A 15,969-nucleotide genomic window follows, 5' to 3' on the forward strand; every position below is an offset into this window, starting at 1 on the left:
CTTCTCAACATACAAGCCACTGGCCTAATGACGTGAGAGCAACTGTACGGGAGGAAATCAAGGCAGAAGTGAAACTACCACAGGATAACAATATCTACAACTTCTATCTGAAGAAACAGCTTGGTATTCACAACACACAGGACCATCTTGTAACTCATGATCAGTATGGATATAGCTCCCATGTTCCACCAGATCGGACACCTCCTGAGAACTCACTGGAAGCATTCATGGGTAATTACCGCACTATGGAGAGTAAAGCAGGGATACCACACAATACCAACACATCCTATACCTCGGTATCTTCAGCGTCTAGTCATCCTATCGTATCATCTACCTCACAGCAGATACCGACTAGTTATAATATGTACTCGGCGCCTCACGGTGACTACTCACTACCTGTGTATCAGCATGGCTACTCACTTCCTCAGCCTCCCACTCAACAGGATAGTTTTGGACTCAACTATTTCCTCGACACACAACTGAGGCAATCTCAAGCGCCTCCACCGTCCCAAGTGCCTTACCCTGTGCCTTACTTACTCGCTCAGACCCCCCAGTACCCCACCTCTTCCACACCACTACCCACAGACCCGTTCCCTACTTCCTCTACACCACTACCTGTAGACCCATTCCCCACATGTTCAACACCATTACCCCCTGAATCATCCAGTGCCACGACACTGAAAGATAATGCCACATGGAAACTGGTACTTCAGCATGCAGAGAACAATCCAGTACTCCTAGAGAAAATAATACATTGCTTGAACAAGAGTATAGTGGAGTGCAAAGATCCTGGTGAACTAGCCACGCTCATTGCAATGAATATGGAGGTAGACACAGCAGTGAGGAAGCTACAGCAGAGACAACTGGCTATGAACTTGCAATCCAATGCTGCTGATATGCCCGAGACCCCAGCAGAGATAGCAGGGTTTGTACCGGTACCAGGGCAGGATAAAGCCGTGGTAGGCAGAGGGAGAGGGAAGAGATTAGAACCTCCACGGGATCACGTGATGTCAAGTCCTGGGCCAGGCAGAGGGAGGGGCTTTATACCCTAACTTGCCATGATGAGACAGTACCCTCTCTACCGTTTGATTCCAACCTTTTAATTCTTGAGGGATATTTCTTTAGGAGGGAAAATGACTGAAATTAATGTCTTGAAACTTGTAGGTAGGTAACCTAAAAAAAATGTTAGCATCCCAAAGAGCTGAAAGAATAATGCTCAGCATGTTATTTAGTCAAAACGAAGCACGGGTCAGACCAGCAAGTAAGAGCTAATGGCCATTACCTAATTAATTATTACCATAGTTTTTTCCGTCGCGAAGCAATAAAATTTATTTGAATTATAGTATTGGGCAAAAATCCCCACATTTCTATTCCAAATTATCGAAAACTAGCAGTTTGTATCGTGTTTCGTTACCAACATTTTTTTCTCCGTATCGTAGAGCAAGGTTGAATAATTTGAATTAGAAATGAGCAGTCTGAATGTACTATAGTATTGGGCAAAAATCCTCACATTTCTATTCCAAATTATCGAAAACTAGCAGTTTGTATCGTGACTATCGTGTTTCGTTACCAACATTTTTTTCTCCGTATCGTAGAGCAAGGTTGAATAATTTGAATTAGAAATGAGCAGTCTGAATGTACTTTAAGTAAATAAATATTATTTTATTGTAATCTGTGATCTCTTTTTTTATACATTAAATACAGTAAAAATTGTACCCTGGTTGACCTTTAGAGACTTCAAATGCATTCTCTTGCCAAGTCTTATTTTTAAGGTACTAATTTTACTTGTAAATAATTATTGGTAGAATAGTTGAAATTTTGTAAACTTTTTCTATCTTGTCTTAGTCTTTTTCCCCCTTCTTTTGAACTTTTATATTGTCTAATTATAATAGGTCCAGAGTTCTCTAAAGTCTCACTCCTGCGTAATTTTCAATAATATTTTGCCTACACTTGTTCAAATGCTTCTGCTATAGGCACTTTTAAAATTGTTCGTTCATAATGCCAGAATAATACTAATATTTAAATTTCAAGTAGGTACCAAAAATTCAGAATTATTTTTATTTAGCAGCCTAAAAATCACTGAAGTAACAATTGAAATTTATCATAATCATTTAGGTACCTATTCATATGATTAAAGATAATATTATAATTGAATTCGTGTATTTGAGGGAGGCACACCCTAAAATACACAAATAAATATTAATAAAATAATAGTTTTTTACTTTGAAATAATAACTTCGTAACCAACAGACTGATTCAGCCTGTAACTGTACAATTTTCTCTTTCTCTTTTGAGTGTTCAATATTAATTTTTTAATTCCTTTTTATTTTGTTTTACTTTTGTTGTTTTATGTTACTCAGAACTTTAACCAATAAAGCTTAACAACCAAGAGTACAAGTAATTTCGTTCAGATTCATTCCAGTCTGATAGGTACCCTTCTCCTTATTTAGACATTAATACTACCTATAGAATAGATCATAGAAAATAGAAATGAAATGAGATCAGGTTTAGTGAAAGAGGAGTATAGATGGAAGAAATAAAGAAACAATTCACAATTTACTTCAACAAATAGTTGAAAATAAAGTTATTTGCTCAAATAACTACTGTATTTAGACATCATTGCTTATACTTGGAATCGATATAAGAAGAGTTGCACAATCTTTTTGTAAGACTTTGAAACAGAAGGGCATCATTTTTTACAGACATCATTACTTATACTTGGAATCGATATAAGAAGAGTTGCACAATCTTTTTGTAAGACTTTGAAACAGAAGGGCATCATTTTTTACAAAAACTGTACAATAACATGCCAAAGGACCAATAACTCTATTATTCAGATCTCATCTGAGTTTATCTAAAGAAATTCAAGTACAAAAACTGTACAATAACATGCCAAAGGACCAATAACTCTATTATTCAGATCTCATCTGAGTTTATCTAAAGAAATTCAAGATATAATCTGTATTAAAGTTTTTTATGAACTGTAGGATTGTAACAATATGTATATGTATATATTTTTTTTATCCTTTAAATCACTACATGAGTTATACAACGAAACCAGACCAAATCACTAAGCAGCCCAAGACACGTGTTTCGTTGTATTAAAGTTTTTTATGAACTGTAGGATTGTAACAATATGTATATATATTTTTTTTATCCTTTAAATCACTACATGAGTTATACAACGAAACCAGACCAAATCACTAAGCAGCCCAAGACACGTGTTTCGTCCTTATTTGGAAGGAAGAAACACGTGTCTTGGGCTGCTAAGTGATTTGGTCGGGTTTCGTTGTATAACTCATGTAGTGATTTAAAGGATAAAAAAAAAATATATATACATATGATTTGTGTTGTAAATTATAATATCTATCCTATTAATCATCTTCTTCAGACTCTTCATCTGCCTCCAGCAGCCATTTTACAAATGGTTCTACAGATTTTCTTAATGAAGAAGGTTCTAGCTTGTTAAACCACTTTGTCACTATATCCTCACTCAAAATATCTTTATCATATAACTTGTGCAACAGTTTCCCTGCTACTACACTCAGGCTTTCATTTTCTTCAGCAAACTCTTCAAATGCATCCAGGCAGTCCTGTTGTGCAGACTCATTTTTAATGTAATTCTTGAACAAAGGTAGGAAATAGTTGATCTTGGACATCATGTGGGTATGAAATGACTTCATATCCATGTCTGGTTTGTTTTTGACAACCAAGATAGCTTTCACCATGTAGAAATTCACTTCCTTGACAGTCACATTGTAAGCATAGCGTGATGAGTTGATCTCAAGGGTCAGGTTGTCACATACTAGCTTCTCTTCATAACCTCGTAGCAAGGAGTCGACTACTTCAGTGTAAAACAGACTGGTATCATCCATGGGGGGTGTACCTTGTCCATCCACTGAGTCAACATCATTCTCTGATTCACTATCACTCTCATCACTATCAAGTTCCTGTTCACTTTCACATTTAAACTTGGGCACTTCCTCCTCATCTGAATCATTATTACCATCATCCACTTCATCAGCTCCTGCACTTGGTAGTTTCACACCAGAGAGACATGTTTTATTTCCTATCAAAACACCAGTTCCTAGCAAGCATCCATTGAGAAGTTTGCTGTGTTCTCCAACTCCTGTGTTGTAACTTAATACACTCAACCTAACCTCACAGTTATCTTCTATTTTTACATTGTCAAAGAGGTATGATTTTTCTAATCTTACATTGGAACCAATGGTACAATTTCTACCAATTATGCAATGAGACAGTTGAGTATTTTCCCCAATGGAGCTTCCTTCTCCAATAACTACTTGCTGCTTAAGAACACTAGTTTTGCCAATCAGAACATCTTCTGCTAGGTAGATATTATTTCTCCTATATTTATAGCTAGGGACAAAGGGATGGACCCATCGTTGCACAATATCCCTTGATGCTATCTGATAGGACGGCCAGTCTTTCACACTGATTCCATACTCAATATCATCTACAACACTGCAGTACAATCTACAATCCAGGATCTCTTCATTGATGAGAACTCCCTTGATAAAGTGTTCTTGAGTCTGGAAATCAAAGTTATCTGAAAATAAGGGAGGTACGGCAGGAGAACAAATCATGATCCCAGTGCTGGCAAGATGAGCACATATCTCTAACTTGGAGTACAAAAGGATATTTTCCATTGGTATATTGACTTTCTTTTGATTATCTTGTGGTGTTTGATGCATGAGCAACTTCTTGGAATCACACTCATATGCTACAATCAAATCTTCTTTCCAACTACTCTTGGACTGGCCCTTCTTTTTATAAAGAACTAGAGCTACTGCACCACTGTCCATTGAATTGATCTTTTTGAATGATTTCAAGGCTGAGAGCAGGTTAATATTAGATACAACATCTCCTGACACCAGAATGAAATCATTTCTGATAACAGCTTTGCCATCAAGATCTCTCATGACATCCCCAAATGAATAACAACCATCTGATACTATCAGGGTGATCAGTGTGCCCACTAGAGACTTTTCCTTTCTCTTGACAAGTTCTCTAATTTGATTCACATGGGATGTACAGAAAACAATAATTTCTTCGATACCAGAAAGGTGTAAATGTTCCAATGTGTACTCGAGCAGACATTTGTTAACAAGGGGTAAAAGACAGTATGGTTCAGGAACTGGAAAAAAGTTCCTGTTGAATGTGTCAGTAACAATGACAGCTTGAAGAACCTCATCTTTCTGAATCTCAGATTTTGCCTTACCTTTCTTGTGCTGCATACTTGTGGTTTTGATAATATATGAGCTGTGTAAGGGTGATAATTATGATGTAACAGGCTAGGTAACTAATATCAACTTTGTACACTAGTTAAAGCTATTGGGAAATCAGTTTTAATAATAGTACATGTCAAATCGTGGATCGTGGCTGATTAAACAATATGTTTTTGGACTTTAGACTTTAGTTAGGCACTTTTGATTTGACTATTGATGATATTCGCCTTTGCCTGAAAAAATATAAAAAATTATTATTTTCAAATATTCCCTCCTTTGATGTCTCTGGTGCATTCTGGTGGGTCAACAGAGAAAAAAAATGGCCATATCAGTAGCGGGAATTTTTAAAAATTTCTGATATCCTGAAATGGAAAAAAAAGTCTGACAAGCAGGCAAGATTAGATTAAGCAGACAAGATTAGTCCAGAATTCCAGATTTAAATCTCAGCTACTACCTTGATACTGATAAGTTTCACACATAAAATATCACCTGTAGTCTATATCGGCACTTCAAGATAATCAAGAAGGTAAGAGAGTTTTTTTAAAGTGACCCTGTTCTTCAGGTCAAGAACAAGAAAATGAAACTTGACAATCCTTGTTTGAGTGCTATGAGGAACTTCAGACGATTAATCAAATATTCCAAAGATGAGAATAGAGTCAAATTTGATCCAATTCTTCCCTTAGAGCTCAAGAACCGTGTGTCAGGTAAAGGCGGTGATTCAAAGAAAGCTGGATGTATCCAAGAAATGTCCATGGCATTTTCCTGTTTGAAGGCAAATGACTTTGTACAAACTAACTGTGCAAAAGAAATCAAAGACTTCATTGCCTGTGCTGATCTGAGAAGAAGTAATAAGTACATCAAGAAACAGGAGTTCCATAAGAAAGAAATTTCAATAGGAGACAAGGACTTGAAGGCTTGGGAAATTGATGCTTTGCTGAAGAAATACCCTCGGCTGTAGATAATACTTACATAGTTGTAACTAGGTAAACCTAATTCTATGAATAGTTATGTTCCTTATAGTCAAGAAGTGGAGCTTCAGTTGTGATTGACATCTCTAATCTCCTGTGAAATTTTTACTGCTCCCCCCTAGACCAGGGGTTCTCAACCTTTTAGTAAACACGTACCACTTGAAATTTTCAGAGATTTTGACGTACCACCTTATATTATGTTCCTCATAGTCAAGAAGTGAAGCTTCAGTTGTGATTGACATCTAATCTCCTGTGAAATTTTTACTGCTCCCCCCTAGACTATTGAGTGATTGCTGGCATTGTAGTTTTAACCCTTTCACCCCGACTTATTTTAGGAATAATCTTTTAATTTTTCTGATCAGGCATTATTATTTGGGCTATAAATAAGACCTCTACAATGTTTCATGCCCTCCTTGGCTTGGACTACTGAACAAAATTTGATCTAGAGACAAAACCAGACAAGTTAGCCTTCACTGACATCTAAGATCACAAAAGAAACATTTGAAAAACACTGAGAACAGAATTGCTGTTTAATGTATTGTCCCATTAGGGGTGAAAGGGTTAAAGTAAAGTGGGAGGCTTTGATAAGCTCCCCACCATTCAACATTTTTTATTGTTATTATTAATATATTACTGAGTACCACCTAAAATGTATCCGCGTACCACCAGTGGTATGCGTACCACCGGTTGAGAACCTCTGCCCTAGACTATTGAGTGATTGCTGGCATTGTAGTTTTAACCCTTTCACCCTGACTTATTTTAGGAATAATCTTTTAATTTTTCTGATCAGGCATTATTATTTGGGCTATAAATAAGACCTCTACAATGTTTCATGCCCTCCTTGGACTATTGAACAAAATTTGATCTAGAGACAAAACCAGACAAGTTAGCCTTCACTGACATCTAAGATCACAAAAGCAACATTTGAAAAACACTGAGAACAGAATTGCTGTTTAATGTATTGTCCCATTAGGGGTGAAAGGGTTAAAGTAAAGTGGGAGGCTTTGTTCTATAAAAAAAAGTGGTAGGTACATACATAGCAAGTGGTGCCAATGTAGGTACTGAATGCACTAGTTCCTAACAGATATTGTGTGTAATTGATATCCAGATGAGAGATCATCTGGTGTGCAATCTTATGCTGCCAGCTTTTACCACATAGGTACTACATATATCACTAGCACTCATAATTCAACTTTCAAAGAAATAACAAACACTCATCTCACTTAAATATTTATTTAAACAAATCCCTTCTTTATTTTATAAAGTAAAGTAACATGAAAGTATTTTCAATAACCTACCTCCTTATACATACAAGAAATAATATAAAAGTGACATTACAAAATCACAAAAATCTAAGCAACTTTTGTTGAAATTTGTATTTCCAAAGTTGGGAATTAAAAGCAGGCGTTTTACGTATGAAGCGTGCCGGGAAGCGCGCGAACGTCAAGAGTTTGAAGCACACTGGCCTGACCTTAAACATTTTGTCTTCTGAGAAATATGCTAAGCCGCTTTGGCAACCCAAACTTTGGGCAGTCCTTCAATAAATTTTATTGATTGTCAAGCGTGCCGGGACTCCGGGAGGCGCGCGAATGTCAAGAGTTCGAAGCGCCGCCCGGCCTATATTAACACGATAGGTTCAAGGTTTTTCGGCATTTTCACCTCAACTTTTCTCCCACTTCCCTTCAATTTCTCTCAACACGAAACAGAGTTTTAATCTTTATCGGCATTACGGATAACTCAACTCAACTTCCCGAAGGAAATCACGACCTAACTCACCACTGCTCAGAGACTTGACTCGTACAACAGAAGAGTTGTGATACACTACGACGAGACTTGGCAGTCAAGAGTTCAAAGCGTCGCCCGGCCTATATTAACGCGATAGTTTCAAGGTTTTTCGGCATTTTCACCTCAACTTTTCTCCCACTTCCCTTCAATTTCTCTCAACACGAAACAGAGTTTTAAGCTTTATCGGCATTACGGATAACTCAACTCAACTTTCCGAAGGAAATCACGACCTAACTCACCACTGCTCAGAGACTTGACTCGTACAACAGAAGAGTTGTGATACACTACGACGAGACTTGGCAAGATCCGATGCATCTTGAGAACTCAGTTTATAGCTAAGGAATGACAGTAAAATAATATTACAGTAATTTATTCTGGATTCGAGTGGATTGGAACACATCGCATGCCTTCAGGCACACTCCATTTGTCAAGGGTCTAGGTTTTCCTTGCCCTTGGGATCAATTTAATTTGAAGAAACCATTATATGATATTGACGAGGGGCCCTAGTTTTTGAAACGAGGTATATAAAATGACCCCAGCATTAACACAGACGAAAAAGTCTATATGTACATAGGTGTATTTATCTTTCGGAAACAATTTCCCCTCTTCAAGATGCAAATAATATTACAGTAATTTATTCTGGATTCGAGTGGATTGGAACACATCGCATGCCTTCAGGTCAGGCACACTCCATTTGTAAAGGGTCTAGGTTTTCCTTGCCCTTGGGATCAATTTAATTTGAAGAAACCAATATATGATATTGATAAGGGGCCCTAGTTTTTGAAACGAGGTATATGAAATGACCCCAGCATTAACACAGACGAAAAAGTCTATATGTACATAGGTGTATTTATCTTTCGGAAACAATTTCCCCTCTTCAAGATGGCGGATTTCCAATGGTTTAGTACAGGCGCTACCACGCCAGGGGAAATAGTAAATACGATATTAGCAAACAAACACTATTTGTATGTAAGAGAAAACTTTCAAAATTCAAAATATTAAATTAAAAAAAAAAAAGTTAAAATAAACACTTCGCTAAAACTAGCTAGATTAGAACAGAATCCATCCCTAAGAGGGTCGGCTGAAAATATCAAACGTCTGTCATGTCATTAGTAATTAAAGAACTCAGAAAACAAAAGTTAAATTCACTCAGTTAATTAACTCTCCCTCACAACTGGAGGGACTCATAACTCAAAATCCAACATGACGCTAAAAATAAACAGGGTCTCAATAGGGGACCTAAGAGTTCTATGCGGTTAACACGACAGAGCCAATCAAAACCTGAAAAGTTGAGGGTTAACAAATTTAATATCAAACGGGAAATTTACGAAAGGACACGAATCAAAGTGTACATGGGAATCACAAAGTTTACCGAGTTAGGTATAAAATCAAGGTTAAGCTCCAACAGGGGTAGATTTACCTTACCTATTCGGTTAACACAGGCAGTTGAGACCTTTGACATAGAAATAGGATCGAGTGTTAATGCAATTGTCTCGAGTTTGATTCCCAGGATCGGCAAAAGAGACACGTATTTCGATTACAAATAGGTATCTTAACAGGTTACTTTCTCCCATTTTGCCGTCGAGACCATTATTGTATAACTTGTAATCAACTTAGCCTCACGAGGCTAATTCAGCCAGCAGGAGCGTTCCCAGTTGGTCACACGGTCACCCATCCAAACACACCACACTCAACGATGCTGTACTTTTTTTTTGAGCTATCGTCACTTCGTCTCAAGTTTTAGCGATATTCAAGTTTTTGTCATTAAAAAAAAAAAAAAAAAAGTGGTAGGTACATACATAGCAAGTGGTGCCAATGTAGGTACTGAATGCACTAGTTCCTAACAGATATTGTGTGTAATTGATATCCAGATGAGAGATCATCTGGTGTGCAATCTTATGCTGCCAGCTTTTACCACATAGGTACTACATATATCACTAGCACTCATAATTCAACTTTCAAAGAAATAACAAACACTCATTTCACTTAAATATTTATTTAAACAAATCCCTTCTTTATTTTATAAAGTAAAGTAACATGAAAGTATTTTCAAAAACCTACCTCCTTATACATACAAGAAATAATATAAAAGTGACATTACAAAATCACAAAAATCTAAGCAACTTTTGTTGAAATTTGTATAACACATTGTGTACGATGTGATCCATTTTTGTATCACAGTCACTATGCTGGTGGTACGGTGTGATCCACTTTTGTATCACGAGACTATGCTTAGGCCAAATATGATGCCTGAGTCAGTATGTTTCTAATGTTTTTTAACTTGAGTTTGGCAAAAAATATGTTGAACAAAATAAAATGGAATCACATGCAAATATTGTATTATTATTATTACCTATTGTGCTTAGGCCAAATATGATGCCTGAGTTAGTATGTTTCTAATGTTTTTTAACTTGAGTTTGGCAAAAAATATGTTGAACAAAATAAAATGGAATCACATGCAAATATTGTATTATTATTATTACCTATTGTTTTAATTTTCTATTAATATTTTTAAGAATTTTTCAATAAGTAAAGATTTATACCTAGATTACCTAAATATTATTGTATTTTTATGTCACCTATTTTCACCAATATGAGTATTTATAAATATAAAGTACATAGTTAGGTAAGTAGTCTGGCTGAGGGACTATAAACAGAGAGTAGATCAGCGTCTAGCTAGGGGACTATAAACAGGGAGTAGACTAGTCCAAATTTCCTCATGCTATATCAATAGCAAAGGTTGAGTGCGAAGGGCATCCCTCTCGGAAAATTTTGTTTTAGCCAAAACCAGTTGGCCTCAAAGCAATCACTCTAAAGCTGATTGAGAGGCCGACGACAAAAGGCGAAGAAGAAGAAGAAGAAGAAGAAGAAGAAGAAGAAGAAGAAGAAGAAGAAGAAGAAGAAGAAGAAGAAGAGCATCCCTCTTGGAAAATTTTGTTTTAGCCAAAACCAGTTGGCCTCAAAGTGATCACTCTAAAGCTGATTGAGAGGCCGATGACAAAAGGCGAAGAAGAAGAAGAAGAAGAAGAAGAAGAAGAAGAAGAAGAAAACATAGTTAGGAAAAAAAAAAAAAGTGGGTGGGTACTCGGTACAGAATTATATATATAAAAATGTAAGAATGTCATGAAATGACCCATGTTTTTCAATATTAAATTCAAAGAACTATTGTATAAATAATAATAATACATACTCAAGTTAGTAAAATCATGATAAACATATAGTCTTGTTTTCACACTCATTTTGGTTACTTTTAATATGTGATATTTAAATTCAGGATCTCATATAGGTGTCTGCTTAGTCAACTGCTAAACGTTTACAAAATTTTAGATAATATGTATATGAAAGAGTAAACCATAACATGTATTATTATAGCATTCATTTAAATATTTAAACCAACCAAAATTGACTGAGAAATTGGTCTTAAATATTTCAATATTCACTTTCATATACAGTCAAAGCTAGATATAAGAGAACTGGATATAAGAGAAAAATTCCTGGGCCCTTCATGTTGAACCTCGATATAAAAGAAACTGGATATAGTGGAAACCTGGATATAAGAGAAAAAAAAGGTGGTCCCCTGGATTCTCTTATACATCCAGGTTCGACTGTATCTTTAACCTCGATAGCTTGACACTAATATCAATAACTCGATGTTAAATCAACTATTGTCTTGGAATTTGTATAGAGATTCACACACCTACCTATAACAATTTTAATAGATTTCTAAGAAACTAGCAAAACAGGAAACAAAATATGACTAGTTCTTGTAGGGTAAGTAAAATTCATTTACAGAAACATAAAAAAAGACAATATGCTTTAAATAGTCACCTATATTGATAGCAATAAATAAGAATGGGTAATATAATATAAGATTTCTATTATAAAACTGCTCGTAGGGTAAGTAAAATTCATTTACAGAAACATAAAATAAGACAATATGCTTTAAATAGTCACCTATATTGATAGCAATAAATAAGAATGGGTAATATAATATAAGATTTCTATTATAAAACTGCTTTCATAAAGCCTATAGGATACTTGAAAATATTCACAGTAATTTTGATTAGAATATAAAGTACATTTTGGTAAAATTGTCGAATTTCTAAAATAAGAAAACACCTCACAGAAATTGAAGGATTGAAAAACCTTTCTAAACCAAAGCGTCATCAGGTTAGATGCACGCCAGATGGTGACAAATTGGGATTTTCGTTTCGCTAACCGAAGTGGAGTAAACCTGAAAAAGCTTTTCTGAGAACTTCGCGGAAAGCTTGTTTAGATTCGGTCCACCTTGGTAACTATAAAGTAAATACAATCGCCACATTTCTAAAGAACGTTACCCATTGGTTACTGATCGTCGAAGTTAAGAGTAAAACTTGGCACTTTGTATTTAGAAGATATCAATAAAATTATACTCATAGAAAGATGAAGGAAAGTAACAACAGTGCGATTTACACAACGATTTGAAAGGACGACATTCGTAATATCCGGCCCGAAGGACCATTGATCCTTGAAACGAAAACGGGCGTAGCACTGATACCTTTAGCACCGAGGTCACGCCTTTAAAACTTGAAAATATTCACAGTAATTTTGATTAGAATAAAAAGTACATTTTGGTAAAATTGTCGAATTTCTAAAAGAAGAAAACACCTCACAGAAATTGAAGGATTGAAAAACCTTTCTAAACCAAAGCGTCATCAGGTTGGATGCACGCCAGATGGTGACAAATTGGGATTTTCGTTTCGCTAACCGAAGTGGAGTAAACCTGAAAAAGCTTTTCTGAGAACTTCGCGGAAAGCTTGTTTAGATTCGGTCCACCTTGGTAACTATATCATAATATCCGGCCCGAAGGACCATTGATCCTTGAAACGAAAACGGGCGTAGCACTGATACCTTTAGCACCGAGGTCACGCCTTTAACGTTTCTCGAGGAACGAATATGCAGAAAGGGTCGTGGCGAGATTGAAGCAGAGTAAAGTTGGTGAAGAAGGGCAAGTTCCACAGGAGTATCTGTCCGTTTTCTGGGAGCCATTTACGAGTATATGTCTGCTAAGGCTTCTTAAAGTTTCCGAGCTATTCGATGCCCGAGTATCCCTCGAAGTTCGAAAATTGGGAGCCCTAGTATACTGTTATACACAGGGCATCAATCCCCCTGGTAATTTCTACCCCTGTACTTCACATTCGACTTGCTTGAGTTCTCCAATGAGAGATGAGCTATCCATCTGGAGGGGCGGAGCTAGATATCACGTGACCATTCAAGAGAAGAGGGGGCGTCACCCGATTTATTTCCTCTTCCGTATGGAATCCCGGCGAAAGTAGAACGGACTGTTGGTGTAGAGTGTTCTGAAATAATGCATAAATCAAATCTTATATTGTGTGAAACGTGAAATATCTGAAAGGAATGTGTCAAATGCTATGCTGCGTGGGATAGATAAGAAGTAAAGGCAATGTACTGGAAGGCAAAAACAAAGTGGAAATGACGCAGGTTAGTCAGATAGAGACAGGAACTGAAGGGAGATGGAAGTTAAAGAGAACAAAAAGAAGGAACTAAAATGTCCTCGCAGGAAAAGATGCATAAATAGAACTTTATTAACGCTAAGGGACTATTGAATTCACTATGATGAACAACAGGCTGGGTTGTGAATAAGAGACAAATATTAGAAAGTAGTGAGAGAGCAAGAAAGAGCAGGAGACGTAAGTAGAAGTTCGATTGAGAGTGAGACACAATTCCTTCCAATTAAGTTACTTTACAGGAAATTTACACAAGAAATGGACACATTTACAAATTAACACAAGAGAGAAGTGACAAGATCATAGATCATAAAGTTCATGAGCTTTTTGGTTTTGTTTATCATCATAACAAATACTTATTAGAAAAATAGGTAAATTGTGGGGAGGCATATTCAAAGCACCGTCACCTTACCCCTGAAACATTGAAGAGAGGAGAAAAAAAGTGCTGAAATTGGGAATTGAATGGGTTAGGTACACAAGAAATGGACACATTTACAATTTTACACAAGAGAGAAGTGACAAGATCATAAGTTCATGAGCTTTTCGATTTTAGTTATCATCATCACAAATACTTATTAGAAAAATAAATTGTAGGAGGCATATTCAAAGCACCGTCACCTTACCCCTGAAACATTGAAGAGAGGAGAAAAAAGTGCTGAAATTGGGAATTGAATGGGTTAGGGACAAAACATTGGTGACACAAGCAGACACTTGGGAATCTGAGAGAATAGAAAGAATGGGTTAGGGACAAAACATTGGTGACACAAGCAGACACTTGGGAATCTGAGAGAATAGAAATGAATGGTTCCTTGACACCACTGAAAATAACCCAACCCTTAAAATAATACCAACTACCTGAAAACGGCTACTTTCCCTGTCGCGTATAATATCTCTAGTAGCGCGGTCAAACTTTCTTGACTTGGCGGGGCGGAGCGCTACCGCGCTCCTTAATAATTTAGTTTTGGGTTATTTTACTTAAAGTTATACATGAATTTCATGTTTTGTGTCAACAACTTTCACATTCTGGCAACCATCACATTAGCCTAGTGCTTGAGCAAAATGCCATTCCCAAAGTGCCACGATCGGAGTCTTTTTTGTGTCTGCTGTAGGTGGCTCACTTTTCTTAAACACAACAGAGCAACAATAAGTGGCAGCATTTAAAGTGACAGGAAGAAGAAAGACATGTCTGTGCTGTATGTACATAATTTAGTAAGTTGTATCGAGGAGGGGAAAATGTGTAGGTAGGTACTATAGTACCGTTCATGATTAGTTCTATACATTGTAATATTCAATAATTTGTGTTCTTTCATGTCAACAACTTCCACATTCTGGCAACCATCACATTGGCGCATTGGCCTAGTGCTTGAGCAAAATGCCATTCCCAAAGTGCCACGATCGAAGTCTTTTTTGTGTCTGCTGTAGGTGGCTCACTTTTCTTAAACACAACAGAGCAACGATAAGTGGCAGCATTTAAAGTGACAGAAAGAAGAAAGACATGTCTGTGCTGTATGTACATAATTTAGTAAGTTGTACCGAGGAGGGGAAAATGTGTAGGTAGGTACTATAGTACCGTTCATGATTAGTTCTATACATTGTAATATTCAATAATTTGTGTTCTTTCCGATTTAGTGCCCACTGTTACTCTGACAATCTAGATTAGTAGGTACCAACGTAAACTACAATATGTATACCTACATCACGATAGCAATCAATTAGTACTATCTATTTTATGATACAAGATTAGGGGGGTTGAAAGTGTCTAGTGCTATGACGAAAGGGAATAAAACCATGCCGTCAAAAAACGAGTAATGATTAATGTAATTATGAATACAGGGGAGAAAACTGTGAAAGAAAAAGTAAACTGTACAAAAGTCAAAGAACCATCGAGCCTTGCACCAAAATTACACAGGAAAGACCGTGAGAATCGAACCCTCATCCTTTGGCTCCGTCCACCAAGTAGAGTCTGGATTTTCTTTCTGGAAGTCTGGTTGAGTTATCCAAGATTTCTCCTCTTCTGAAGTCCAAATTCCCTTCTTTTAAAGGAGAACACCCAATTTGGTTTAAAAAGTTAAAACTAAGTGGCGTAGTAGTGCTTGTATACGAAATCGACACTCCTTTCTGTTTCGTGTTAATATAGGTCGGGCGTCGCTTCGAACTTTTGACGTTCGCGCGCCTCCCGTCACACTGAAGATTTCTCCTCTTCTGAAGCCAAAATTCCCTTCTTTTAAAGGAGAACACCCAATTTGGTTTAAAAAGTTAAAACTAAGTGGCATAGTAGTGCTTGTATACAAAATGGAAACTCCTTTCTGTTTCGTGTTAATATACATAGGTCGGGCGTCGCTTCGAACTTTTGACGTTCGCGCGCCTCCCGTCACACTCGACATTCGAAGTTTTTTTTTTTTTTTTTTTTTTTTATCTTTCAAGACGCCCCCTTTTGGTGTTTTGTCCCGCAAATTTCCA

At 36.7% G+C, this 15,969-nt stretch overlaps 3 protein-coding genes across 3 annotated transcripts in view; 1 reads left to right on the forward strand and 2 right to left on the reverse strand.

Moving 5' to 3' along the window:
- Positions 1-3,287: 3,287 nt before the first annotated feature.
- On the reverse strand, positions 3,288-5,489 carry LOC103512974 (translation initiation factor eIF-2B subunit epsilon). Its single transcript, XM_008477782.3, has one exon. It carries the CDS (start codon positions 5,256-5,258, stop codon positions 3,375-3,377), a length of 1,884 nt encoding a protein of 627 aa, XP_008476004.1. The 5' UTR covers positions 5,259-5,489; the 3' UTR covers positions 3,288-3,374.
- A 116-nt stretch (positions 5,490-5,605) lies between these two features.
- Positions 5,606-6,336, forward strand: LOC103512975 (coiled-coil-helix-coiled-coil-helix domain-containing protein 1). The gene has a single exon (XM_008477783.3). The coding sequence runs from the start codon at positions 5,827-5,829 to the stop codon at positions 6,205-6,207; it is 381 nt and encodes a 126-aa protein (XP_008476005.1). The 5' UTR covers positions 5,606-5,826; the 3' UTR covers positions 6,208-6,336.
- Positions 6,337-8,222: 1,886 nt separating this feature from the next.
- The window catches only part of LOC103512977, a gene marked incomplete at its 5' end in the record, with an annotated part of 40,005 nt that continues 32,258 nt past the window's right edge, over positions 8,223-15,969 (reverse strand). The window contains one exon of the mRNA XM_026826302.1: positions 8,223-8,337. Coding sequence (XP_026682103.1) covers positions 8,238-8,337 — 100 coding nt within the window. The remainder of the gene's footprint in view (positions 8,338-15,969) is intronic.

Source organism: Diaphorina citri, unplaced genomic scaffold (assembly GCF_000475195.1).
Source record: "Diaphorina citri unplaced genomic scaffold, Diaci psyllid genome assembly version 1.1 scaffold906, whole genome shotgun sequence".
NCBI lineage: Eukaryota > Metazoa > Arthropoda > Insecta > Hemiptera > Psyllidae > Diaphorina > Diaphorina citri.